At 45.6% G+C, this 27,747-nt stretch overlaps 1 protein-coding gene across 1 annotated transcript in view; it reads right to left on the bottom strand.

Moving 5' to 3' along the window:
- LOC119176530 (uncharacterized) overlaps nucleotides 1–27,747 on the bottom strand; it is a 196,611-nt gene that overhangs the window by 142,891 nt on the left and 25,973 nt on the right. The window contains exons 6-8 of the mRNA XM_075877830.1: nucleotides 20,790–21,049; nucleotides 12,903–12,968; nucleotides 155–194 (exon numbers count right to left, since the gene is read on the bottom strand). Coding sequence (XP_075733945.1) covers nucleotides 155–194; nucleotides 12,903–12,968; nucleotides 20,790–21,049 — 366 coding nt within the window. The remainder of the gene's footprint in view (nucleotides 1–154; nucleotides 195–12,902; nucleotides 12,969–20,789; nucleotides 21,050–27,747) is intronic.

Genomic DNA, 27,747 nt, shown 5'->3' with positions numbered 1-27,747 from the left:
TGTTGGCCCAAAGAAAATAAAAATAATGTTATAATAACTATAGTAATGACCACAAAAAACAACAACCGAGCTTCTGATCACAGTCTCAGGAAAATGAATTAGCTTTGAATCACAGTGGTCCACCGATTTTCTTGTACACACTGAAAGTACGCACCAGTTCCAGCTTTTTAGTCGGACCATCATCAGGAATTTCACTGCAAAAGGAACAGGAAAGCTTTAATGCTATCACTAGGCAAAAAGCTATGAAGCAGCTGATCTACAGGCATTCTCAATAGATATGCAACTGCACATTCTCAACAGATATGCAACTGCACAGCATGTAATAGTACACAGCGACTAGCTTGCAAGGCAACCTTCAGTAAGTATTGACAAAGAAACAAGGAGAATCCAAAAGCCTAGACAAAAAGCAGAGATTAAGCAGTATTATAGTTGCTGCTGTTTAATAAGTGGTACACAAAATTTTTCTAGGGACAGGAAATGCCGCAAGTTGCTCCCTGTCTACTATAAATCTCTTACATTTTTTTACATGGGAACCAGCAAACTCTTTCAAACAACATCAATGTAAAACTCAATAAAGTTTGAAGAGCTACGCTTATGTCACATAAAATTTTTATGAGCTTTGTACAGAAGCTTCCAAGAGTCCGTAAGGCGATGTTACTCATTTGTCCGCATGCAAGATTTAATATCTTAATTACTGTAAACACAATCAAAATGATACAACCCACAAACTATTGAGATCATAACAAGCAAGAGTGTTTCAGGTTCTCATCATAGAAACATGTACTCGTAAGCATGCTAAAGGGCCAGTAAACAGGCTCCGACTATTTTTTTTTTTTGGACCCCACAAGCAAGCTCACCAATTCGTAGAGTAGACCTTGGCGATCAAATTTTCCAATTACAGCACTGCGCAGACCATTAATTTCAAAAAGCGATTCCCTCGCCTCTTCCCCTCTGACTAATGCCCCTCATATACACAGTGACGTGAACTTGCCCATGGGCAACTTGATGTGCCCCTGAGCTTGTCGGTTGGTCCCTTGCCCTAAAGATGGTGCCTTGGTCCTGAAGTGATGTAGATATGGCCATGCAGTCTGCATTTTACAGCGAAAGCTGCTATGGTATCACAATAAGGGTCCCGTGCCGCGTGGTAGTTGTCCGCCGTCACCGGTGTCCGCAACCTCTATCGCATGAAATAAGAAAAAAAAACTCAAATCTAAAATAAAGAATCACGAAGGACTTAATGGGATTCGAACCAGCGTCCCTTGCATGCCAACCCAGTATTCTACCACCAAGCCATGCTGGTTCCTACGACTCCTTAGCAAACTGACCTTAGGCAGACTTTATATCGGGAAAAGAATGGCATTAATACAAGTTATAAAGCGTTTTAGAACAGCAAAGGAACAACCAGGTGTCACATATTGCGAATTGCACAATGAGTGGATTGTCGATTGTTCCGACCCATTACAAAAGCTTGATCTTGTTCACCTATTGACTGTGGCGCATACCCACTGTGGGGGATTGTGCCCCGGACTACAAAAGCTTCTGGCATAATTCATCATCGTCGTCAGCCACAGCATGAAAACTAATTGCACAAAATTTCTTGAAAGTGAGCAGTGGGTACCACGCTTCTCAGAAGAATGACAAAGAATGGCACAGTAAATGCCTGCCACAATGATTGATAGCGTAGAGGGTACCCTGCAAATGTGCTTGCAGCAGCTACCCAAAGAGTGTTAAAGAAGACTCTGAAAGGCTGCTCTTCCAGCTTTTGCTGTGACAGTGCTGCGTGCATCGCGTAGGCTTGGTGGTCTTTTAAATGTGAAGTATTTTTTTGTGTACTCCAGGCACATTTAGTGACTGTCTGCCTGTTTGTCTATCTAGCTGCCTACGTTTAGGGGCTCTCGTGATCACCCACTTCACTTGGTGAGAACCAAAATTAGTATGAAAGAGCAAGACAGTTTGACGAATATGACCTGCTGGTCGTGACATGAATAATCTCACAATCCTGTTGCGTACGTCGTCAAACACTATCTGCCAGACAGTGGCTGTGGGTATGTGCCACTGGTAAGTGGGTATGCGCCACAGGTGATTGACAGTTTATCTGTACTCAGAAACTGCAACAGACATTGCTAAAGAGAGTGTTAAGAAAAACTGACACCGGCAGTGTTGACCCAAAGAACATCAGGGTCCCAGTAGGAATTGAACATAAGCATTCTGCATGGCAATCAAGTATTCTACCACAGAGTCATGCCATGTCTCGATACTGCTTTGGAAAAAATACACTATCGAGGTTCAATGTTAGGGAAAGCTCAATTGGGTTTCAATGCTGGATATTCAATTTTATAAACATCACATATGTACTCCTATGATACAGACGTTTCGTCAGGTTATCGGGAGTTGTAGTTAATTGCCATCCACTACAGTTAATTTATGTAGCAGTGTCCAAGGCTACCATCTTCCTGAGCACAAGCCTTTCATATCAGCTTACCTAATACAGTAGCAGGGTCCAAGGCTACCATTCTCTTGAGCACAAGCCTTTCATATCAGCTTACCTAACACAGTAGACTCCCATTAAACGAAACTCTCTTAAACAAAACTGCTGCTCAAATCGAACAACTGCCTCTAATATAATTGGTTTCGCACTTGAATATTGTACCCCTGTTTATCTCTCAGTAAACAAAACTCCTCTTAAATAGAACCCATTTTTCTGGTCCCTTCAACTTTCGTTTAAAATCAGTCTACTCATGTTACTGTTGGCACCAATGTGCAAGTGTAAACAACTGGTTATGTAAAACATGTGTGACTGTTCAATTTATGTTTGTGCGTACAACATTTTTTCATATATTTAGCATCATTTGATAATGTGTTGCTCAATAAAAAATTACAAAACGGTCACCTTCTCTCTGGATGTTTCACATAACATCGATTCCCAAGGTATGTCGATCTACCGAATTGTTACCTGTGCTGCCCTCTGCCATGTTGTAGAGCCCGAGACTACTGGAAGAAGCGGTATAGCTAGGATGAAAGGCTGCCAGATAAAGAGGTGTCTCACTACGTTACTGCAAGGACAATGGTGCTTTTTGCATCCTGCCCTCATGACACCTCCTCATGTGGGGGAAGCACTGCTCAGCCACTGGCTGCACGCTTATGATGTATCAATGAAGTCTTGTCACATAGCCAAATCGATCGATCGATCGATATGTGGGGTTTAACGTCCCAAAACCACCATATGATTATGAGAGACGCAGTAGTGGAGGGCTGCGAAAATTTCGACCACCTGGGGTTCTTTAACGTGCACCCAAATCTGAGCACACGGGCCTACAACATTTCCGCCTCCATCGTAAATGCAGCCGCCGCAGCCGGGATTCGATCCCGCGACCTGGGGGTCAGCAGCCAAGACCTTAGCCACTAGACCACCGCGGCGGAGCCACGTAGCCAAAGCGATAGAGACACAGACGAGCCACCCTTCCCCCTCGCTATGGTGAAGAATGGCGAGGCCACGTAAAAATTTGAAACCAGCTGAAATGAATGTTCTAACCCCTGTAACTTCCTTATTTGCGAAATTCTTGTAGCAGCATGATTGTGCATAGTATTTCTCTACATTCTAATTTTTGGACTTCGGGGCTGTTTACTGGAACTTTGACAGCAATGTTGACAGGGATGGTGGTAACACTGCACTTTTGCTTTGCTACTAGTTTTCTGAAGTATAGTTGTCAAACAGATTGAAAGTTTTCAATTTGTTTGATATCGCACTGGCACCTTAATTAAGTTGTCTGTGTAACATACCAGAGCCATATTTTATTCACAAGTTTAATACACCCCAGCCATTAGATCTAAAGGTTTCAAAGGGGGCCATTGAACTTAACTCAGATATGGTACGTAGATACACAGTGAAAACCAGTGAGAGTTAAGCCTTTCTTCTAAGAATTTCAAACTGTCTTGATCATATCATCACGAAACTCATTTTTACAGGATGCTTGCTTTTGAAAACTATGATTCAGAGAAATACCTGTCTCCTCTTCTGGTTTTCTAATGCAGACCTTTCCCCATACTTTTTTTATTACTATTATGCTTCCGCTTCTTTTTACTGACAATTCAGCCCGGCAGCTTATCTCAATATTTATCCCTTTCTCCTCAGCCTCCCACCCGGTTTTTGTATTTTTGCTCTCCTCTTATGTTTTTACCGGGGGAGAGTGTACACAGCATACACACATGTGCTAAGGTAGGCAGTTAATGCCTTGTTGTAATGGCAAGACGACTTGTCGAAACATTGGCTCCAGTGACAACCCATGTTCAAGAATTATTCATCTCATCAAGTGGTCGTCTTCCCTTAACTGTTGCTTTACTTACACATGAAGTGACAACATGGTTTCGCATTGCACTGTATTTGCTAAACAGAGCTTTTTGTCGCTATTTAAAATGTCCATCGCACCTAAGTTGTAATCAATGATTGGCTGGCAAGGTAGGGGGCTGTTACGAAGACGAGACGCCAACACAGTCCCGAAGGCGCCACTGCTCCGAACTCCGCCAACACGGTCACCAGCCGTTTGGTAGCGTGTAATACTAAGCTTGCGACTGCTTCTGCGCAGAGCTGATAGATGAGCGAACGAGACGACGGTGAGTTAAGGCAAAGTTTATGTATAGCAAAGAAATAGAGGCGTTACAAATTCGGCCCTGGGGCCGACAGTTTAGGGACTCGAAGAGCCGAGAAGTCTTCTCTCGCACGCTGTTATTATGAGGCGCACCACCGACAAGGTCACGATGGGCGCCAGGAAACTCGCCGCTGCCAAGGACGCCGGGCGCGCCGACTGCGAAGGGGCTCGAACCGACGAGAGGCTTCTCTGACCCATAGGTCAGCTGCTGGCGACGCGCCGCAGGGCTATTTTTATAGGCACCGGGTGGATCCGTTGAGTAACCAAATGTCCAACCAAAAGCGCCACTGGCCGTGATGTCGGAATCCTCCAATGGGGCCCGCCGCTGCGCATGGTTGCACCAAGGTCGAGCAATGTCGCCATGCGTTGCGTAAGACTCGCCAGACTCGAAGGCGCCGATTGCTGCGTATGGTTGCAGCCAAGGACGAGTGACGTTCCCACGCATTGCATAAGACTCGCCAGACTGGAAGGCGCCGATAGCTTCAACAGGTTTGCGGTGCATTGCATGACAAACTGGCACCGCCGCTTGAAGACGTCGTTGAGTTGGTCGCGTCAGGCGGGCTCGATTGCTGACCTTGACACAGATTGCCTTTGCAGATGCATTGACGTTCTGTCTGGACTCCCAGGCGTAACAACACCCCTGCCACCAGACAATACGCCGGAAAGACGAGCTGCTTCTACGTGACTCAAATGTCGAGCGCACTCGTTCGCCAGGTCCCTCCAGGTTTGCCTCCAGGGCCATGGGGAGAATGTAGCTCCAGACTCCGTTCCGTGAACACATTCCATTCTTGAGGACGGATCCCAGTTCCACTGGCTTGTCGCCACAACTTTCCGGCCAGCTTCGCTTGTCTCTTCTGACAATTTTTGGTCTCAATCACTTGTCGATGGTTTTGCAACTTGTCCAGAACGGTTCGACAACAGACAACACACGACACAATCAAGTGCCCTCGGTTACCCGACAGAACACCAGACAAAGTATAGTACAACATATACCTAGCTACGTGTCTATCAGAATTTCGTTCCCTCTACATCAAGAGGCACATGTGGGACACAAGACTCTTCAAACGAGAACTCAAATTTTTACGTGTACAACAACGTAATAAAAGAGAAAACAACATAAAGTTGGCCCCTTGAGATCACTCTGGATGAGAGCACTTAGCTAAGGCCGTGATGATGACAAAATTTTGCCCTGAATTGCCATCGAGAGACCAAAAGGTGGAGAAGGTACTAACTAAAACGCATGGCTTAATGCGTCTACAAGCCTTTGGCTTTACTTTTTTGTAGCGAACGTCAAAGTTGTGCTGTTGGAGTATCATGATCTACCTCAGTAACCGGCCACTTTTAGGCGGCATGTTATTTAACCAGGTTAGAGGACAATGGTCCTCCGTTTTGACCACAAATCTCAAACCGGGGACATAATAGGCTAGCTTTTGAACAGCCCACACGAGGCAAGCGCATTCCTTTTCAGAGGTACTGTATGCCTCTTCCCTGCAGCTCAGTTTTCGACTTAAATACAAAACTGGCCTTTCGTTACCAGCAATGTCTTCCTGGCACAATATAGCTCCCATGCCGCGATCACTTTCGTCGCATTGAACGACAAACCTCTTAGAGAAATCGGGTGCCATGATAACGGGCTTTTCGCTTAGGGCCTGTTTCAGCTTGCAAAACGCATTCTCCTTTTCTGAGCTCCATACTACTTTAACCAGCTCGGACTTTCAAAGTGCGTCAGTTGGAGGGCTGGCAATGTTAGAGTAGTTTTGCACGTAATGCTTATAGTATCCAGCTAGGCCCAAGGATGCCCTAATCTCAGATTTTGTGGTTGGTCATGGATAGTTCACGGCAGCGGCTACCTTAATTTCTGAAGGTCTACGCCGGCCACGCCCCACAACGTGTCCCAGGTAAAACACCTCGCCGCACCCTAAGTGACATTTAGTCGGTTTCGCAGTAAGACCAGCTTCTTTCAACCTGTTCAGCACGACGTGCAAATGCTCGACATGTTCTTCCCAGTTGTTTGAGAAGATGGCGACATCGTCAAGATATGGCAGAGTGAACTCAGAGAGGCCATAAGGAACGCGGTCCATTAAGCCTGAAAAACAAAAGGGCGCATTTTTCAATCCAAAGCTCAGCTTAAGTGGACGATACGTTCCGAATGGAGAAACGAATGTGGCATAGCGGCTAGTGCGCTCCGTAAGGGAGACTTGCCAATACCTTCGCACAAGGTCTAACGTGGAAATATTGCTGGACTGTGACACAGTTTCTACCCTCTCCTATAGGTTTGGTATCGGGTAAGCTTGGTCTCGAGTTTAGGCATTAAGACGCCGATAATCGATGCATGGCCTCAGATCTTTTCCGGGTACTTGAACAATATTAGAGGGGATGTATAGTCACTCTCGCCCGGTACTATGACTCCCAACTCCAGCATTTTATCGATCTTCTCTTTCATGATCTGCTTTTGCACAGGGGAACAACGATACGGCTTGCTACGGATTGGCTCCTTACAAGTTAGCTCGACATCGTGTTCAATCACCGTCATATTTTCGGGACGGTCTGAAAACACGTCTTCAAACTCGGAAACAACCCTTCTCAGGTCCTCCTTCTGGACTTCAGTTAACCTAGGCTCTTTCAACTGCTCCAAGATTACCTCCAATCACCTTTCGATTACATCACTAGAACTCAAAATTTCTGGTCCCTTTTCCTCTGAAGCATTCAACAGCAGATTTACGACCGCTTCATGTTGAACATATGGTTTCATCAAGTTACTGTGGTAAATTTTGTTCGGCCGCCTTCTTAATTTCACTTCATAATTGGTATCAGAAAGCTTCGATATTACTTTGACGGGCCCTTCCCAATGAACCTCAAGCTTGTTCTTTTTGGACGGCCGCAGCAGCACTACCTGACTACCTAATTCAAAGGTGCGCTTCTTAGCCGATTTGTCGTAGTAATTCTTTGACAACACTTGTGCAGCCTTCATGTGGCTTTCCACAAGATCTTTCGTTTTTCCAAGCCTCTGAAGAGGTTTGAAACATACGCAACTACATTAGGGTCCTCATCGAATCCCTCCCAGGACTCGCGTAGCATTCCCAATGGTGTTCTCAAACTCCTGCCATACACAAGCTCTGCAGGGCTAAAACTAGTGCTTTCATGAGGAGCTGATCTCAAAGCGAACATAGCGGGAGGAATACACGCTTCCCAGTCGCATTTGTGCTCGTAGCAAAGAGCTCTCAGTATCCGTTTCAGAACGGAATGCATACACTCTACCGGATTAGATTGCGGGTGATGGATAGAGCTGTGCACTACTTTTATTCCACATTTATCCATTAAGGTAGAGGTAAGGCAGCTGGTTAAGACACTACCATTGTCGATTTGGATTTCAGAAGGAAATCCGACGCGTGCAAATATAGATAGCACTGCATCCACGACATAAGGGGAATTGAGCTCCTTAAGTGGTATCGCTTCCGGAAATTTTGTGGCTACACAGAGGGCCGTCAGGATGTACCGACAACCTTGCCTTGACTCTGGCAACGGTCCGACGATATCGATTACTAGGCGCCGAAAAAGTTCTGTGATAATTGGCACAAGCTTCATGGGTAAATTCCACTTGTCCATGGATTTCCCCGCTCTCTGGCAAGTGTCGCATGAGCGTACAAAGTCTTCGATATCCTTCCAGCATTTCGGCCAATAAAACTCAAGGGAAACTCTATCGTTGGCCTTTTTAATGCCAAGATGCCCGTCCCACGCGTTTTCATGCGCCAGTTCCAATAGTTGGCGAAGATACATTTGTGGCACCAAGAGCTGCTCATACGTTCGACCTTGCGCATTTGTGTAGCTCCGATACAGGAGCCCTGCTTTCTGAAAAAAGGAAACATTCTTTTTCTTTTTTCCCAAGTTTATGCTTTCCATTAACGCTTTAATTGAGAGGTCCTCACGCTGTTCTCGAATGAGCGTTTCTCGATCAACCCTCGACAGCTCACTCCAACTTTCCGCTACAGGCGAGAGCGTTGCACCCTTCTCGCTCTGACTCAATGGCGCCATGTCGTCTTCTCCGCCGACAAAGACCACGCCAGTCGCTTCGGTGACTGGCCACTCGAGTGACTGCTCAAATGACTCACACAGAGAATTTCATGTCTGAGGTTCCATCGACTCACCGCCAAGGTCACACAGATCAGCAGCTTTTGCACTTTGTGCTTTACCACATTGAACAAGATCAAGTTCCTGCGAAAGCTTCCGCGCTTGCGATCGCGTGAGGGCCATGTACGCTAAGTTGGAGAAGAACGATTTATCCTGCTCTTTGAGTAGCTGCTTTGAGTTATTGGAAAAAGGATAACGAAAACGATCGAAGAGCGCGGCAGACACAGCCGCTTCGGTGCGAAGCTTACCGAACGGGCCTTCAATGACAACCGTAGCGATCGGTAAGCAAGCACTCTGCTCCTCGGCGACTTGTCTGATCCACGCGCATTCTCCTGTGGTGGTAAAACTTTATTATTCTCCTGTAAAGTCATCTGGAGACACCAACGAAGGATGAACAATGTCCATGGTTGCCGCTCAGTCCCGAAGTGCTTGACACGTTTTTCCATTCAAACTAATTTCTTGGAGATGCAGGTCTAACAATCACATGTTCTTTTCCGATTCTCAGATTGTTGCGAAAGCAAACTTTTGCTTACAGTTTTTCCCAATGTGCCCTTCTTTTTTGCAGTTGTAGCAGATTAGCGGCTTTCCTGATTCAAACGCCCGTTTGGTATCAGTGCGTTGTTTATGAACCTCACTCGATTTCTCCACTTCTGTTCGCCCTTCCCCTACAGTATCCTTTGTAAGAAACGGGTCCTTCTTGAAATTACGGTGTGTAGTGGGTTTCCGCTGATCAGTTTTCTTTGAAAAGCCCTTTTTTCTTTTATCCTTTTCAAGGCGCACTGCCCTGCTATGCAACTTTTGGCGAGTATAATACTCCTCAGCTAACTCTGCTGCTTTGTTTAGCTGTACTTCACCAAGTTTGTCCTGCAGCCAAAGCTTGACATCCTCCTCGATGCAGCGGTAGAATTGCTCCAATGCAATGCATTCTACCACTTTATTGCGATCGTCATAAACACCTTCGCCCTTGAGCCATTCAATTAAATCGGCTTTGAGACAAAACGTAAAGTCAAAGTGTGACTCATTCCCCTTTTTAGCATACCGGAACCTTTGCCTGAAAGCCTCGGGTGACAACTTATAACGTCTCAAGAGCACTTCCTTAACCTCGTCATAGCTCTCAAACGATTCCCTCGACAAGCATGTTATCACGTCGGACAATTTCCCGGGAAGAAGAGCTAACAGGTTCTGCGCCCAAAGAGATGGCTCCAAAGCATTTCGCTCAAAGACGTGTTCAAACTTGACGAGATACTTCGCCATGTCCTCGCCTACTACGAATGGTGGCAGTCGATCCCAAATTTTATAACCGCTGACCTGAACTGTCGCAGAAGCTACGCTAGGCACCTGCGAACACTGCAGGATTGCCAATTCTATTCGTTTCAACCCGAGGCGCTTTTGTCTCTCGGCTTCCTCACGCTCACGACGTTCTCGCCTTTCAGCCTCCTCGTGGCGTGCTTTGATATCCGCCCAGGCCTCATCATCTTCCTCAGCCGACACTCCTTCATCCTTCATGATCTCAAGGATCGCTCGCTTTCGTTTCACACGGCCCAAAGTAATGCAGAGTTCCTCACAAGTTTCGATGAGTTTCTTCACTTTAAGGTTCTCCATGGTTCACACTAGCCTCTTGCTATTTGCCCCTGTTAAGAATCTACTTGCCATACTCACTATAAGTCTACTAGCAAGATGCGCAAGCAATTTTGAACACTTCCGTGTTTACACCCTCCGCATTAACTTTGGTTTCAAAGCACTTCGACTTGGCTTGAAACAATCGAAGCTCACTCTAATGCTTCACACAGCCTTTCTCTAAACTACTATAACCTGTGCTAGAGTAGTCTGGTGAACTTAGGGGAAAACATCAGGCACTCACCGCATCGATGTTACTGACGCCGGCCGATCCCGCAGCTGCCAACCACTGTTACGAAGACGAGACGCAAACACGGTCCCGAAGGAGCCACTGCTATGAACTCTGCCGACACGGTCACCAGCCGTTTAATAGCGTGTGATACTCAGCTTGCGACTGCTTCTGCACAGAGCTGATAGACGAGTGGACGAGACGACGGTGAGTTAAGGCAAAGTTTATGTACAGCAAAGAAATAGAGGCATTACAAATTCAGCACTGGGGCCGACAGTTTAGGGACTCGAAGAGCCGAGACGTCTTCTTTCGCAAGCTGTTAAGAGGCACACCACCGACGAGGTTACGATGGGCACCACGAAACTCGCCGCGGCCAAGGACACTGGGCGCGCCGACTACAAAGGGACTCGAATCGACGAGAGGCTTCTCTGACGCATAGGTCAGCTGCTGTGACACGCCACAGGGCTTTTTTCATGGGCACCAGGTGGATCCTTTGAGTAACCAAATGTCCCACCAGAAGCGCCGCTGGCCGTGATGTCGGAATCTTCCAATGGGGTCCGCCGCTGCGCAGGGTTGCACCAAAGACGATGGATGTTGCCACACGTTGCGCAAGACTCGCCAGACTCGAAGGCACCGATTGCTGCGCGCGGTTGCAGCCAAGGACAAATTACGTTCCCACGCATTGCGTAAGACTCGCCAGACTGGAAGGCGCCGATAGCTTCAACAGGTTCACGGTACGTTGCGTGACAGACCGCCGCCGCCGCTTGATGACGTCGTTGAGTTGGTCGCGTCAGGCGGGCTCGATTGCTGGCCTTGACAGAGATTGCCTTTTGCAGAGGCATTGACGTTCGGTGTGGACTTGCAGGCGTAAGAGAGCACAGTTTACTTTTACGCAACAAAAAGCCTTACCACAGAACGCTTCAAACTTAATTACTTTCTCACCAGCAATTTTGCTGTGTAGAAAGTCACCTGCAAAAGGTAAGTTTCTCTTTACCAATGTTTCATTTGTTAATGAGAGATTGGGAATGTGAGTGCAATAAGACTTACTTAACGAGGCTGCAACACCCCGTTTTAAATCATGATCTGTGTTATATGGGCTAATCCTTGTGCATTCACAATTAAGCCAGGGATACTTCAGCCCACTTGGTCAAGCACTTAATCTATAATTAAATATATTTATATACTGGTGAGCGGTCTGAGTTTGGGCAACAGTGACGCACTCGCAAGCCGTGAAATAAGAAGCAGCTAGCTGTGCGAGCCTCTGCATTACCGTAAACAATATTATTCCGTGGTAAGCAGTGCATGAAATTGAGATATTTTAGCTTTCTTCAACTTAGTGATGAAACTGAACGATTAGCGCTGACTGAAACTTTGGTAGAAGGTGACCTATCACTTCTTCTAACACATGACGTCACAAGTACCATGGAAAAAAAGGTGGTCATCAGCGGTACGTTGGATTTACATCTAGCGATTTATAAAGCCCGTGTTGCACTGAAATGTTCTCTTATGGCCCACTTTACATACCTATAAAGGCATAGTAGACCCTCTAGTTCTAGTTTTTACTGAAAACCATAAATTGTTGGGAGCTGTGTCATGGCCCACTTAAACATGAACTGCAAGAAATAGCAAGAAAAAAACTTCAATGAAGCTATGGATTGCGAGATGAAATTAATGATGATTTCATTAAATGGAGGTTTGTTCTGTCAAGGTCTGACTATGTAGTACTGCACTGCTGAAGCCTCTTAAAGGGCTAGTCAACAGGCTCCGAACGCACACGAAAAGCTCGCGCATTTTTCCTGCACATGACCTACCTCCTTCCACACGCAGTGACGTCAACTCGGTGATCAGTGACGTTGACTTCATTACTGTTTTTGAGACCTGGTTTAGACCAATCGACGAGCTGCGTGCTGCGTCACGCCAGCGAACGCCGAGTTGACGTCACTGCGTGTGGAAGGAGGTTGGTCACGTGCAGGAAAAAAGCGCGAGCTTTTCATGTGCATTTTGGAGCCTGTTGACTGGCCCTTTAACAAATGCAAATTACACTTGACAGAGGAGGGCTAATATGAGAAATGAAAGAAAAAGGAAAAACGAACATGCTAAAGGAACTAGGATAACTATACTTCTTAATTTAAACAAATCACCAATAAACAATAACCCTGGGTTACGACAATGATTTTATGAAGCTAGCTCATTGTACCTATTGAGTTCTCGAAATAAGGCTATGCAAACACGGCTAGTCATCCATCTCTAGCAAGACAAATAGAAACACAAGGAAAACTTACTTTTCTGCTAGAAGACCCAACTCTCGCAGCAGTATACTTGAAAATGATTCCCACTGTTTTAGAAGGCTGCCAAAGGTAATAAATTGGAGAAAAAAAAAGTCAGATCAGACAGCATACATGAAAGCAGTAGATATTAATTCCCTCTTCCCTGATGAATTTCATAGAAGCAGAGGCGCAAAAGCCAACATAAAATTTGGAGCAATTTTGGAAGCAGCACAATGTTACTTTTGGCAAACTAAAATTCAAATTTGGAGCAGGTATAGAAGAAAGACGTGTGTGTGTGTGTGTGCGTGTGTGTGTCACCACGTAGCGTAGTTGGTGCAACAAGCAGATACATAGCTTGTGTAGGATGAAAGTTCTTTTTATAAAGCACTCCATCGCGGAAACAAAAGGAGGATAGTGAGCGTGCAAAGCTTCGTGGAGGGTGGGAATTGCGTCCTTCCAGGTAGTCAATGAACGGGAAGAGCTCCGAGTCATGACGCTGTTGCTCAGCCAAGCGGGTTGCTGATACGGCAGAAAGAAAAGTTTCGTCGTCTTCAAGGTCAGTGTTGGCATTTTCGACCGGTGCACGTGAGAGACAGTCGGCGTCGGTGTGCTTGCGCCCAGATTTGTGGATGATAGTGACATCGAAATCTTGTAGCCCAAGGCTCCATCGTGCAAGACACAGGATCTTTGAGCTTTGTGAGCCAACAAAGGGAATGGTGGTCGCTAACTACCCTGAGTGGGCGGCCATACAAGTATTGGCGGAACTTTGTTATGGCCCAGACGACAGCGAGGCATTCCTTTTCGGTTGCCGAATAGTTTTTCTTCGCTGGGGGATAACGTTCTGCTTGCATAAGCAATCACGCGCTCTACGCCATTATGCCACTGAACTAATGCTGCTCCTAGTCCAACGTTGCTGCTGTCAGTATGTAATTCCGTGTCGGCGCTTTCGTCAGAATGACCCAGTACAGGCGAAGCCTGAAGGAGGTTTCGGAGGGTGTCGAACGCTTGGCACTGATCGGGACCCCAAACAAACAAAACACCGTCTTTTGTAAGGTTGTTGAGGGATTTAGCAATCTTCGAAAAGTTTTTGACAAAGCGCCTGTAATACGCACAGAGCCCCAGAAATCAGCGTAGGTCGCGCTTATTTGTGGGCACAGGAAAGGCGGCAACGACGAGGGTTTTCTCTGGGTCTGGGCGGATGCCGGCATGGCTCACAACGTGAACAAGGAACTTCAGTTCTTCATATACAAAATGACATTTCTCGGGTTTGAGAGAAAGCCCCGCTGTTCTGATTGCCTAAAGAACTGCCTGAAGGCGTTAGACGTGTTGTTCAAACGTGTCTGCAAAAACCACGACGTCATCAAGGTAAACAAGACATGATTGCCATTTGAGCCCCATGAAAACCGTATCTACCATTCTTTGAAAAGTGGCTGGCGCTGAGCATAGACCGCAAGGCAACACTTTAAACTCGTACAGGCCGTCGGGAGTAATAAACGCAGTCTTTTCACGGTCGCGCTCATCCACTGTGATTTGCCAGAAGCCGCTACGCAAATCCATGGAGGAAAAATATTTAGCGTTGCGTATACAGTCCAATGAGTCATCTATTCGGGGTAGAGGATAAACGTCCTTTTTGGTGACCTTGTTCAGTTTACAATAATCAACGCAAAAATGCAACGCACCGTCCTTCTTCTTTACTAGCACAATTGGCGAAGCCCAGGGACTGGTCGATGGCTGGATGACGTCGTCCTGAAGCATGTGCTGGACTTGGTCACGTATAGCGTCTTGCTCTTTTTGCGACATTCTATAGGCCTGTTGTCGGATAGGTCTCTCGGGGGGTTCCATGAAGATACGATGCTGAGCAAGTGGTGTCTGCTTAACCTTTGACGTAGTGGCAAAGCAGTCTTGAAATGAGCCGAGTATACGCAAAAGCCAAGATAGTCGTTAAGCCAAAGATAGCCTGTCATTTACGTCGAGAGTGCTCGCGAAGGGCTCGTCAGAGTGGCCATTCAATGAAAATGAAGCTAACGTATAAGAACCATCGGCATCGGCAAGTTCTTCACAATATGCAATGGCAGTGTGTCTCGTTAGGTGGCGATACTCGTCACTGAAGTTCGTGACCAGCAGGTGAACATGCCTGTTGCTAGGCTGAATGATTCCTCGGGCGACACATATTTGTCGTGAAATAAGCAGAAAAAAATTGGCCTCCGCAATTACCGCGTCAGACACGTCCTGTCCCAATTCTACTTTGACAAAGAGCCTGCTTTGAGGTGGGAGAGTCAGAGAATCGTCGGTAACACGGAGCGCTCTTTTCCGGAATTGTGTACTGTCAGTTGCAGCGCAAAAAGGATCCTTGAACGACACAAGTAATTCACAAAGGTCGATGACGGCACCGTCGTCACGAAGGAAGTGCATTCCTAGAATGACTGGCCGAGAGCACATGCGCAATACGAGGAAAGAGCCCCCAAATGTCGATGTACGTATTCAAATGCGTGCCGTGCACATACCAGTAGACATCACCAGATGGCCACCTGCCGTGCGCAACTGGGGTCTTTGCCACGGTGTGGTAACCTTCCTCAGTTCAGATGCCAGTGTGGCGCTCATTACGGAATAGTCGCCACCGGTGTCGACGAGGGCGTTGACAGCATGATTGTCGACGAAGACAGCGATTTCGGCAGAAACGATCTTTCTGCTGTCGGAGAACACTGCGAAACCGGAATGGTCCTCGTCCGGTGGTTGCGTCGAAGGAGGGTCTTTTACAGTTCACTGGGCCGCGAGTTCACACCCAGTAGTCGCTGTTCCTAGTTTACCCTGCAGGGACTTGGTGACCGGCTCCTGAAAGGAGCGAAAGACGATGAGGGCAAACTGGGTGACGTAAACCGGTGAGGCGATGGTGATCTCGACTGGCGGTGCTAAATAGTCGAAGGAGTTCGTTGGCCCGTGAGAAAGGCTTCGATTTCGCGGCGGCGCTTACTGTAGCACGGGCATCGAGCATCAGGGTGGAAGCCGCGGAGACCTAGTTGCCAGTATTGACAGTTCCGGTATACGTGACCCGCTTCGCCGCAGTGATTGCAGAGCGGACGGTTATCCGAGGTGCGCTACGTGCTTGCCTTGCTACCACTTTGTCTTGAGGCAGATAGGTGATAGGCAGATAGATAGATGGCAGATAGGTGGGTGTGCTCGAAAACCTTGAGCCGAGAGGCGGGCTCGAAGCATTGTCGTGGAATGGCTGCATAGCCTGGTACCTTGGCCGCATAGCAGGATCTGTAGCCAGTGGTGCAGGGGATCGCAATGCCGCTGCATATGTCAGGACTGGGGCCTCGGGAATCGGTGGTGCGATTGGGGCCAAGGGTGTGGCGGCCTGCCGGACTTTTTGTCTAATCACATCCGCGAGGGCTGACACAGGTGAATGGGATCCCACTGCCTGAAGCTGTCGCAATTCATCCCAAACGATACTCCGAATGAAGTCTGCGAGGGCCTGTCTCTCGCTGTCAGAGCCGATAGAACATGCGGTGGCCGGGAAATGGCGTTCGTATTGTGACGACCGCTGCTGCAGAGTACGTTCTATCGTGGTTGCCTCACTGATGAACTGGGCGACTGTCGTCGGTGGATTGTGCACGAGCCCGGCAAAAAGCTGTTCTTTTACTCCGCTCATCAAATGCCGCACCTTCTTTTCCTCCGGCATGGCCGAGTCCGTGCGCTTGAAGAGCCGAAGCATGTCCTCGACAAACATGAATACTCGTTCGTTCGGCCGCTGGTTTCTGCAGGATATGGCTTGTTCAGCCCTCTCCTTTCTCTCGGTGTTGCGATAGGCGTCACGAAGCTGTCGGCTAAACTCTTGCCAGGTTGCAAAGAAGCCCTCGTGGTTCTCGTACCACGTCTTCGCAGAATCCTCCTAGTAGAAGTAAACTCGGCGCAGCTTGCGAACATCATCCCATTCGTTGATAGTGGCAACCCGATCAAAGTGGTCGAGCCAGTCATCAACATCCTCGAAGACGTCTCCATGGAACGGCTTTGGTGTCTGTGCCGCATGAAAAACATGCGCGAGAAGAGAACCGTGGGCATCGCTGGTTTGGACCGCCTGGCTTGATATCGAAGTTGCCATATTTCTGGGTGTCGATGCCAATGGACCAAATTCAGGGGGTAACCCACGCAGGCGGCGGCTGCTTCTTGCTCTGGGAGATGTAGCTGTCTCTAAGATGGCTGACACAGCCGAAGTACACGTACCCAGCGTCTCCACCAGTAATGTCACGAGCAAAACAAGACCTACGGCTAGGAGTTAACCTGAACCAGAGGAACGAAAATGTTCTCTTCCTCTTCGCAGCTTCGCAGCCCCAAAACGAGTATGAGCCACAGCGGCTCGTTCATCAATGGTGGCAATATATATATATATATATATATATATATATATATATATATATATATATATATATATATATATAGATATATACGGGGTGTCCTATGTAACTTCAGCCAGAGTTTAAAAATATGCCGGAACACGTAATTACGACACAACTAAATGCATGTTGCTCACCGTTGCCTGGAGTTAGACTATTTTTTATGTTCTCAAATAGTGTTTAATTAGATATGTTTAATTAAATAACTTTTCAAGAGACGAAGATAGCTAAAAAATTTCATTGAGAAAGTTGTAGATCGGTTTGCAAATCCTTTGATTAGACAGTTTTAACATTATATTTGTTGAACCCCCCCCCCCCCCCATGCTTTCTATTCAAGGGGAGGATGATGTGATGATGTCATTCCTTCTCAAGTATGCATTACCTTTGCATTTTCGTGTGTTTGCTGTACATATCTTCACGCTATTATGTTTTACATTTTCTTCCTTTTCTGAGTATCATGTGCATCCTATTACTGTGCGCTGGTTGCTTGGAAGACCCCACATCATCTTCATTTCAAGGGGGGGATTAAGTGGTGTCGTGGTTTCGGTTCCGGTTTTCGAACCGGTTGGCTGGCCCCTAGAGTGTGTTGTACATATGTGAATAATAGCATGCTTGTGTACATAAAAGGGTTCCTGCTTGGCTACTGGCTGCTGCGTACGTGTTGTCAGCGAGTGCTCCAGCGCCGTGCCCTGTGTTCTCTGTGCGGCGCGTCCGCCGCAGGATACTACACTATTGCAAGCGACTAAAATGTAAATGTGAAGAAAGAAAAGTGGACGAAAAGATAACTTGCAGCCAGCAGGGATTGAACCTGCGTCCTTCGAATAACGTGTCCGATGCTCTTACCCTAAGCTACAGTGGTGGTCATCCCTCCGTCCACTTTATAGGGTACATATGCGCATTTAAAAGTAGGAGCGTCAGTCAGAGCCGCCAGTAGCCATTACGGCGAGTGTGGACCACTCATTTTTTTGCTTGTTGGTGTCATGTAGCACATGGTCTTATCACCAGCTGGCAGCTGACCAATAATCCCTCGCATACTACCTGAAGGCATGAAGTCTGCCAAAACAAGACCCCCAATATGAATGAACGAAAGAAGTGTAAATTGAAGAGCTCATTTTCTTGATTCATTGATTTGATTTGTGGGGTTTAACGTTCCAAAACCACCATATGATTATGAGAGACGCCGTAGTGAAGGGCTCTGGAAATTTCGACCAGCTGGTGTTCTTTAACGTGCACCCAAATCTGAGCACACGGGCCTACAACATTTCTGCCTCCATCGAAAATGCAGCCGCTGCAGCAGGGATTCGATCCCGCAACCTGCAGGTCAGCAGCCGAGTACCTTAGCCACTAGACCACCACGGCGGGGCAAAAGCTCATTTTCTTTGTTATACACAATATTATAAGAACAGACAATAATGCCAAGGAAAGTATAGGGGATGGTATTACAAGTGTGTGCAATGTAAATGTGGAGAAAGAAAAGTGGACGAAAAGATAACTTGCCGCCGGCAGGGATCGAAAGAGGAGTTCCAAGCGTCGAAAGCCCCAATATGATTAAGAGGATCTCTAAAGTGGGCAACTTCAAATGACTATATTACTTTATTATCTCTGGTACTTTAATAACCCCTGCTCAAACAAACTACTCTGACGTTTTTAGATACGAAAGCATCTTACGCTTAGGCCAGTGTCCATTTTGCGGCATCCGCACCCATACTGCCCAAGTGCATTCTCCTCTCCTATGCAAATGCGTACTCCCCTCTCCCCGCCACAGGTACAGAACTATAAATCATTGCATGTAACTCTCTCACTCTTTCTGTAAGGGTATGCCTGAGGGTGGCGCAAGTGTCCCTGCGCACTATAAAGCGCACGTTTCTTGTGCTTCCGTCATTCTCTCTCTGTGCAACTGTGTGCAAAAAGCCGTGAACGACATCAACGTCAGGGCTAGTTGCCGTGGCAGCGCTACTGTGGCGGAGCAGAGGAAGGTTTGGGAAGGCAAACGTAAACGTCAGCGTAGGGAAGCAGACTGCAAACTTTGTGCCAAAAAAGTCGATTGTAAACGTCACATCAGCTGGAAACTTCTACAGAAACAACACGGGCTCGGTACGCTGAAATGGAACGTCAGCGTTCTAACCCCGTAAAAACATCTTCTTCTCAATGAATTCACTCAACTCTCACTTTTACTGGGTTGTATTGCCAAGTGATACGAAATGGAACTCGATCGTACCCCTGTGATGTTTTCGCATCCCATCCTGGTTTCCCATAGGGGAAGATAATGTGTAAATTCTTTTTGTGTGTCATTGCAGTGTGGCTGCCACGGATGGGAATCAACCTTGTACCCATATATGCTTATTAGGGCAACTCCAGAGCCTCCAATTATAAGCGACACAAAATAATTACAACTCAAACTTTTGACCCCACTGAGGACACTAACATGTCACCAGCTTACCTCAGGACGCATGAGGTTTAGAATACAATGCATGATTCAGGCCCACTGCTTTGCCTTCAGACCCTCTTTTACGCACATCAACTCTTGTTCTTCTGAATGCACTGTTCCCATTCCTGCCCTGGCCATGCCAAAGAGGCCGGCGTATTTCTTAAGAGATAAGAAAAATGCTACTTTCAATTACAGTTGGCTGTTGATAACTGAACCTAGATAGGACCCCTGAATTTAATTTGAATTAGAGTTTTGAATAAATAGAAGTTTTCTTAAACTGACTCAAAGCAACTTACCAACTGGTGTTATAATGAACGTTCACACATACCAAACCTGGGGACTTTAAAATTGGGGTGGGTCAAAGTGGCAAGAGAGGGGGAGGAGACAAAAAATAAAACTGGTTTGTGTTATTTGTTCCTGGAGGTTGCAACATCATAGAGATTTCTCATTGATTGCAAGCAAGCAAAATTTTTAGATGTCAGGAATAATACTGGTACTCATTATTATATACGACCCGTGCACCCATCCGTAATTAAGGGACAGATTGGGCTGTGTCCATGACAGCTGGCCGCCACTTCCCAATCTTGGAACACAAGTGCGCCAGTGCGCTGAGGTGAAAGTGACTTAAGCATTCCACACACAATAGACCAAGGCCATACCGTCCGTTTTTCAAAATTTTCTTTCTTCCGCAATCAACATGTGATTGTTGGTGCATGTTGTTGGGGTAGTTCAGCTGCTTTTCAAGCAGACAATTGGCTTTCTTTGTGAGTGCTAGCGATGCAAATATTCATCTAGAAGTGACGAAGGCAGCATATATTTTCGAGCCAGGCAAGCAAAAAATATTATTTAAATTAACTTATGCAATGGCACATTTGGATTAGGAGACTTTAAAACCCATTGCAGACAGACCGGGTCAATCAAACATTCAAAATTACATCTCAGTTAACCGAAAGTTCCAATTTAAAGAGCGAATAATCGAGAGTATAGTGTATTTCGCATTGCTCATTAGGACGAGGCCACATGAGCAGAAGAAAGAGTAAATGTTTGAGATAAATCACCAAGTTATGATTGCTCACTAACCTTTCAATTTCCCTGCATTGTTTTTCATCTGAAGCTTGCTGTGCTTGCAAAGCAACAGAAGTGCAGGTGTTTTTCTTTGTGGAAAACTTCAAGGCACCAAGAGGCACAGCATCACCCATTAAGTACACCTCTTCTTTTAGTTTGTTTCCAAGCACCAATGTGGACAGCTCGGTGAGGAACATTAAGCACCGTGGTGTTCCCGTCTGCAGTAGGACGCGCGAGTTGAATTCATGAAGGAAGGCTGCCCCAGCATGGTTGTCCTGCGATGAGCAGTTAGAGGAGAATAAATACCAGACAAGCTTTTCTACTAATTTTAACGTTCATTTTACTCCTTTCTATGATGAACAAAGCATTTGCAAGTTTTCTGGCAACCTGGCAGCATTGAAGAAAGCATACTGCAAGCAAATGAAAAACAGCACAAAAACACAAAGACTTAAAGGTGACATACAATCATGCAAGCCCCATTTTCTAGATTTTAAGCCATTTGTTTGCTGGCAAAGTTCCTGTGCACCTTTTTTTTTAAAGCTTAAGATGGCTTACCAGAAGATGCAAGTAAATCTCAAATCATTAATAAATAAAGACATGCAATACAATATAGTCTGTGTCAAAAGTCAAGAGACCACTAGGTCTGAAAAAACTGTGTATTTCCCAGAAATTTGCTACTGTATTTGGTTGAACTGCACAGGACATTTGTTGTTATTGCACTCCAGAAGAGGCCAGAAAAATTTGTTGCTGCCTAGCGAAGAAGCGGAAGCATTCAGCTTTTTCTTGGGTCTCCCTAAACTTTACATGCGAAACAGCACAGGAACAGGCCTAGTAGAGATAATACACAACACAAGCACTGCCGATGCGTGCACTGTTAGGTCTTAGACAAGCAGCACCCTGCCAGCTCATTGTTTATTGTGTGGCTGCAATGCGCTCTTCAGTGACTGTGAAGGCGGACTTTCACTGTTATGTCATTACCATTGACCATGCGACAGGTCATGTTTTTGTCTTTTCTTAGTTCCCTTTAACAGTATATATTTTCTGACAAAATAAGATTGAACTAGTTGTTCGTCAGTGCAGTGATGAGAATGGCCAAAAGTGTTATGTATCAGGTTTTGTAGCAGGAAAAATGATGATTTGTAGCAGCTGCCCTGTTTTGTAGCAGATTGTGAAAACGAAAAAAAAAAACCAGGTCAGATGGCATTTTAATGCTTTTATTAAACAAGAAAATGAAGTATTAAATACAGTGTGCACATGAGTTCAATGACGGCGCAACTAATGCAAGCTTTAAACAAAGACTAGTATCACAAATATATGATGACTGGTTGGCACAAAGACGCAGGTACACAATGCATGAATGTCACTTGCATGAAACACACTAAGCTTTCTTTCCTTTTTTTCTCCACATACAAGTGTGGCATACACTCGGTCATTTTTTTTCGTGCTTAAGCAAGCACTGCTCGCCCACTCACGATGTCAGAGAAATTCTTCAACTTCATGCCCCGCTGAATCAACAAGTCAGCATTTTTAATCATTCGTTCTCTCTCAGCCACTTCCTTTTTGGCTTGGTCATTGATAAGTTCCACATTCGGTGAACTTTGCTCTGCATCTATTCGCATACGCTTTGATGGTCGCTCTTCAGCTGCAAGGCGCTGCGCATACCGTCTTGATGCCCCCTTGACAGCCTTGATGACATCAGAATTGACTAGAAATGAGCACGGGTCACTGTCAAACCTCTTTAAATATGACATTATGTGATGTATGCCATTTACGCTTGAGAAAGAAAGATTTGACCTGTTGTGCAGGACTCGAGTTTTCACTAAATCCACACTCAACATCGCTCGCCATTGCCATGTGGAAGTGATAGAAGTGCCTTAACTAGCTTGGACAATAGCGGATATTTTGGCCCACCCTGACAATCTTTCATGATGAAAACTTGATGCCAGTATTCAGTATTTCAGTATTTGTCCAGTATTCAGTATTTCTTGATGCCAGTATTCAGTATTTCAGTATTCAGTATTAGTTCAGTGGCTTGTCAGAACATGCATGTAACTGGTTCAATTTAGCACCGTCAATTCATCAAGAAGAGATGAAACTTCACCGGGTTGAACCATCTGGGGTGCACACTTTGCAAGATATCTGAAGGAGTCTCTTGAATATTCCACACTATGATAGCTCGGATGCAGGCACCTGACATGTTGGAGCATCTGATTCTCAAGAGGAAGTTTTGCCATCAAATACTTCGAACATGTAATGTAGAATGACCTTGCTCCTAGCCGGATCACTGTGCAGCAGAGTGTTTGAAGTAATAATACACATCATTTACGACAGTTTCAGCCTCAGTGCCGAATGAATCTAAGGCACATGAAAAGGCGATGTGCACAATATGTAGGGAACACTCCCCAACATCTATCAGGGGACCGTGCGGCTGGATAAGTTTATTTTTAAGCCACTTCATTACGTTTCGTCCATTACTAAAAAAATGCAAAGAAGCCAGCACTGAGAACACTCGCAATAGCCTCATCTACAGATCTTAGATGGTCATTCGCAGTTGCCTTATTTAACCGAAAGGACTGCAGGTGTTCCACAATCACTATTTTGTGGGCATCGGAAAATATCGCGTAATGATGTCCATTTGCTGACAGCGCTGTTCCGGAAGAGATGTCTCATCTATACAGATGCCGTAGAAAACACTCAGTCGGTTGACTTCTTTAAGCGCAAGGCTCTTAAAGTAGTGCCCAAGGCCATCCGACACGACACACGACACATTTTTTCTGCTACACGAAAAGTCTTTTGCCACCTTCGAATCTGGAAACATTGCTCGGTAGAGAGGTGTCGCTGTGTCTCCTCAGCTAAAAGAAATCCTCTTAAGTAAGACAGCCAGGATAAACAGTGCTTCACTGGCTGCGACACGATCATTATACGGCGTAATCGTTGACGCAGTTGAAAAATTCAGGACAACTTGAACTGCTGTTGGTTGCTTAAGTTTCCCGCCTTCGAATCTGGAAACATTGGTCTGTGCAGAGGTGAAGCTGTGTCTCACCAGTTATAAGGAATCCCCTTAAATAATTATACAACGCAATCGTGGATGCAGCTGAAAAATTCAGGATGGCTTGAACTGCTGCTGGTCGATTAAGTTTCCCATCAGGACCACGTAGTTGCTTCGTACGCTCCAAGTGCTTTTTGCTTTGCGAGTGGCGCTTCACTGCAGTCACACCATGAAACGCACAGTTGATTGTTTGGCAACACATGACACAAAAAGCATCTTCTTCTCCTTCACCAGCCCTACACTACGCCTCAAAAAGATCACGGTTGGCCTTCTTGTCTTTCAGGAGATCCACATTGAACTTACCTTTGACAGTGGAGAGTGCCATGACGCCACCACCAAGCAGGATGCGCGTAGTCGTACAACCATACAACACCGCTATACTCGTAATGAGAGTTTACACCACCGGTACGACTGCGAGGCTGTGACACACAGCGAAAACTGGGTTTGTTCGTAAAAGCGCACACATATATATACACAGGTAAACAAAGTCAGATGTCATATTAGCAGAAAAAAAAATTTATTTTAGTGGCACACAATATGACATGCGACTTTGTTGACCTGTGTGTATATATGTGTGCGCTTTTACCAATCAATTTAGTTGATAGTTTGCGCTTGTCCTTCTTTCGTGTTTTTTTTTTTCGCACGATAAGCTCGTTAAGAATGAACCAACTCGCCCAACAAGTCACTCAGCTGAAAACTGGGAATGAGCCGCAACTGCACTCAGCTCAAACGACAGTGCCACAAGGTACCCACACTACCCAGTGAGCCCACGCACAACTACAGCCACGTGCGGCTGTGGGCACATGGGCTAACAATAATGAACCCACGCCGCCCACGCATTGAATTGTATTGGATTGGCTCTGCCTACGAATGACACGAGAGGCGGCAGCCTATCTGCTACCTGGTGTTGCTGAAAAATCCCCTTGACGGTGGCCTCCGAGATGAAGCAGCGCATCGCCAGGTAATCTCGGAGGCTATGCATAGCAGCTTTGGAGCAGTTCTGCTTCTTTGTAGCATGGATGTAGATGCTTTGGCGAAACATAGCAGGTTGGAGCAATGGTGCTAATTTGTAGCATAGATGCAGCAGCTTTAAGGAAATGTAGCAGCTTTAAGCAATTGTAGCAGCTTTCCCATCACTGTCAGTGCTCGTGTTGTGTGTTAACTCCACTCGTCCAGTTCCTGCGCCGTTTCAATGCACAAAAGTACACCATATGAAGCATCAGAGAGCTGCGAAATAAAATTTGGCAAAAAGAAACCATTCATGTTGCCTAAGTGCACGGGACTTAAAATTGAATTGAAGCATGAAGGTAATATGCCACGCTTATTTTTCAGCGATTACTAAAACACCAATAACTGAAGAAAACATGGCATAAATATGCACTGAACGATAGTGTGCATTTAGAGCAAAGTTCAGTGCAACGTAACAATGACATATCAGTGATGCTTTACTTTAAAATAAGCATGAATAGCATTAATAATATGTAGAGATGTAGGAATAGTAAATTTTAGGTTGTTAAAGGTGAATTCAAAGCAAATACTAATTTGGTTGAAAAATTTCAAATAGAATATCTCAAGTAGTATCAGCAAAACCTCATTAACTCGAAGTCACTAGGGCCGTGAGAAATCTTCGAATTGAGCGGATTTCTGAATTAACAGTGAAGTATGTCTTGTTTTCTCCCGGCATACTCTTCGGTTGCCACGATTCCCCCCCTCCCTCTTTTTTTTTTTCCTTGTTTTGTGCTGGAAGTAGCAAGGGTGGGGTGCTTCAGCTGCCACTTATTAGTATCGCTACATTGCACTGCCTTGTGACTCTTAACGGCTGTTGCTTCCGCGGATTTGCGGCGAAATCAAAATCGAGAATTGGCACAGCACCCAAAGTTTTGGAATTCACCGGACTGGTGCTGACTGCCGCTTCAAATTATCCGCTCAAACTTACATCGTGCAATACCAGACCGTGAAAATTTTTTGAATTAAGTGGGATTTAAAAATAACCATTTCTGAATAAATAAGGCTTTACTGTATACAACACACAATGAAAAATTACTGTTTTTGTCATGATTTAACTATTAGGAAATTGAACTAAGCTAAGTAAGTTAGGAACTGATCTAACTACTAAGAACTAGAACTAGACTTGTGCAAATGTCACTTTATGGTTCAAGGCAAACTGGAACGAACATTGAACAGTAGCAGGATTTGAATTCTGGTATATGAAGCAATTTCAAAGTGGCAAAATACGTTACACTTAAAAGTTTACAATTCCAACTCACATAAGCCCATTTAAAATGTTTTCACATATCAATCACACACCACACACACAAACTATCAATCACCAGCCTGACAACACCCACAGGAGGGCAAAGGCCTTCTCATCTGCCCACCTAACTTTCTGTATCCCCCTCATGCCTTCTCTTGGGTCCCAGTCAGTTACCCTTAATGACCAGCTAGCAGTTATCCTGTCTATGCACTACGTACCCTGCCCCTGTCCATTTCCTCTTCATTTTAACTAGGATGTCCTTAACACCTTTTTGTACCCTGATCCACTGTACTCTCTTCTCTAGCCCCTACCTATCATTTTCCTTTCCATCGCATGCTGCACGGTCCTCAATTTAAGTTTAGCCTTTTTCGCAAGTCTCCATGTTTCTGCTCCATTGATAAATACCGTTGAGATGCCGCGGTTACATACCTTCCTCTCGAGGGATAGTGGCAATCTACTATTCATGATTTGAGGATGCTTGTCGAACATGCTCCACCAAATCTTTATTCTTCTAGTTGTTTCACTCTCATGGCTTGGCTCCATGGTAAATTACCTGTCCTATTCCTTTACAACTTTCTGTGTCGTGCCTACAGTGCTGAGCATTGTTCTTTTTGAAGAGTACTGAATATTACTTTAGTTTTATTTTTATGGATATAAACTTTGAGACCTATTCTTTCTCTTTTCTTGTCCGATTCAGTAGTCATGAACTGTGATTCGTCCCCTGAGTTACTCATCAATGCAATGCCATTTGCGAATTGCAGGTTATTAAAGTACTCTCTGTTAATTCTTATCCCTAACACTTCCAAATCTAGGGACCTGAAAACCAGTAAGCCAGTGGTGAATATAGCTGAGCCCTTTTATAGGAGGCATGCTCTGGGCAACAATTCTTGCTTATATATTAGATGTCTCTTATAAACAGGGTACCACGTATGCATGTTCTTATCAAGCCGTACTGGTATTGGCACAGTGGTGTCTCTCATACCCATTTGTCTCTTATATCAGTGTCTCTTATCAAGGGGGTTCCATTGTTGCATCAGGAAGATCGTACCTCCCTTTATTGATATTCTGGTGTATAGGGAGTACTAAAGCTGCAGTGAATCTACAGTACATTTCTTCCAAACGTTTATATATTGTCACGTAAGAGTGAGGGTAGCCTCACACTTATGGTGGTATCGCCATGCGTAACATTATCCGCAATACGCTTCGCGACATTATGCTTCGTCAATGGCTAGATTCTAAAGTGTCTGCATGACTGCTGATACCTGGGCAGAAACACCCTCTCGTAGTAGTAGTAATAGACTTTTATTCAGCCACAATTTACAGGCCGAGCATTTCGACCGCCTGTGCGACCGGTCGACGCTGTTCCTCTTCCCCTTCGGCGCCGATCCAGTCGAGCCAGGAGGTGATGGAAAGGGATGGGGAAGGGAGCCTCTCGTAACCTATGAATGCTATATATAGGGGTTATGTGTGTGTGTTTGTATGCATCTGTGCGTGCATGAGTATATACAGGGCCGATTTTTCTAAGATTAGCAATTTAGTGGCATCTCAGCGCCATGCTGCAGTGAAGCTATCTTCACAGGCAAGTTTCTTATAGTAAAATACGCTAATAAGTTCGTTGCTATAACTTTGAAATTACTGAAACTAAATTTGCGTCAAGGTAGTGAACTCAG

This window comes from Rhipicephalus microplus, chromosome X, assembly GCF_043290135.1.
Source record: "Rhipicephalus microplus isolate Deutch F79 chromosome X, USDA_Rmic, whole genome shotgun sequence".
Classification (NCBI taxonomy): domain Eukaryota; kingdom Metazoa; phylum Arthropoda; class Arachnida; order Ixodida; family Ixodidae; genus Rhipicephalus; species Rhipicephalus microplus.
This window is presented reverse-complemented; position numbering and strand designations above follow the sequence as displayed.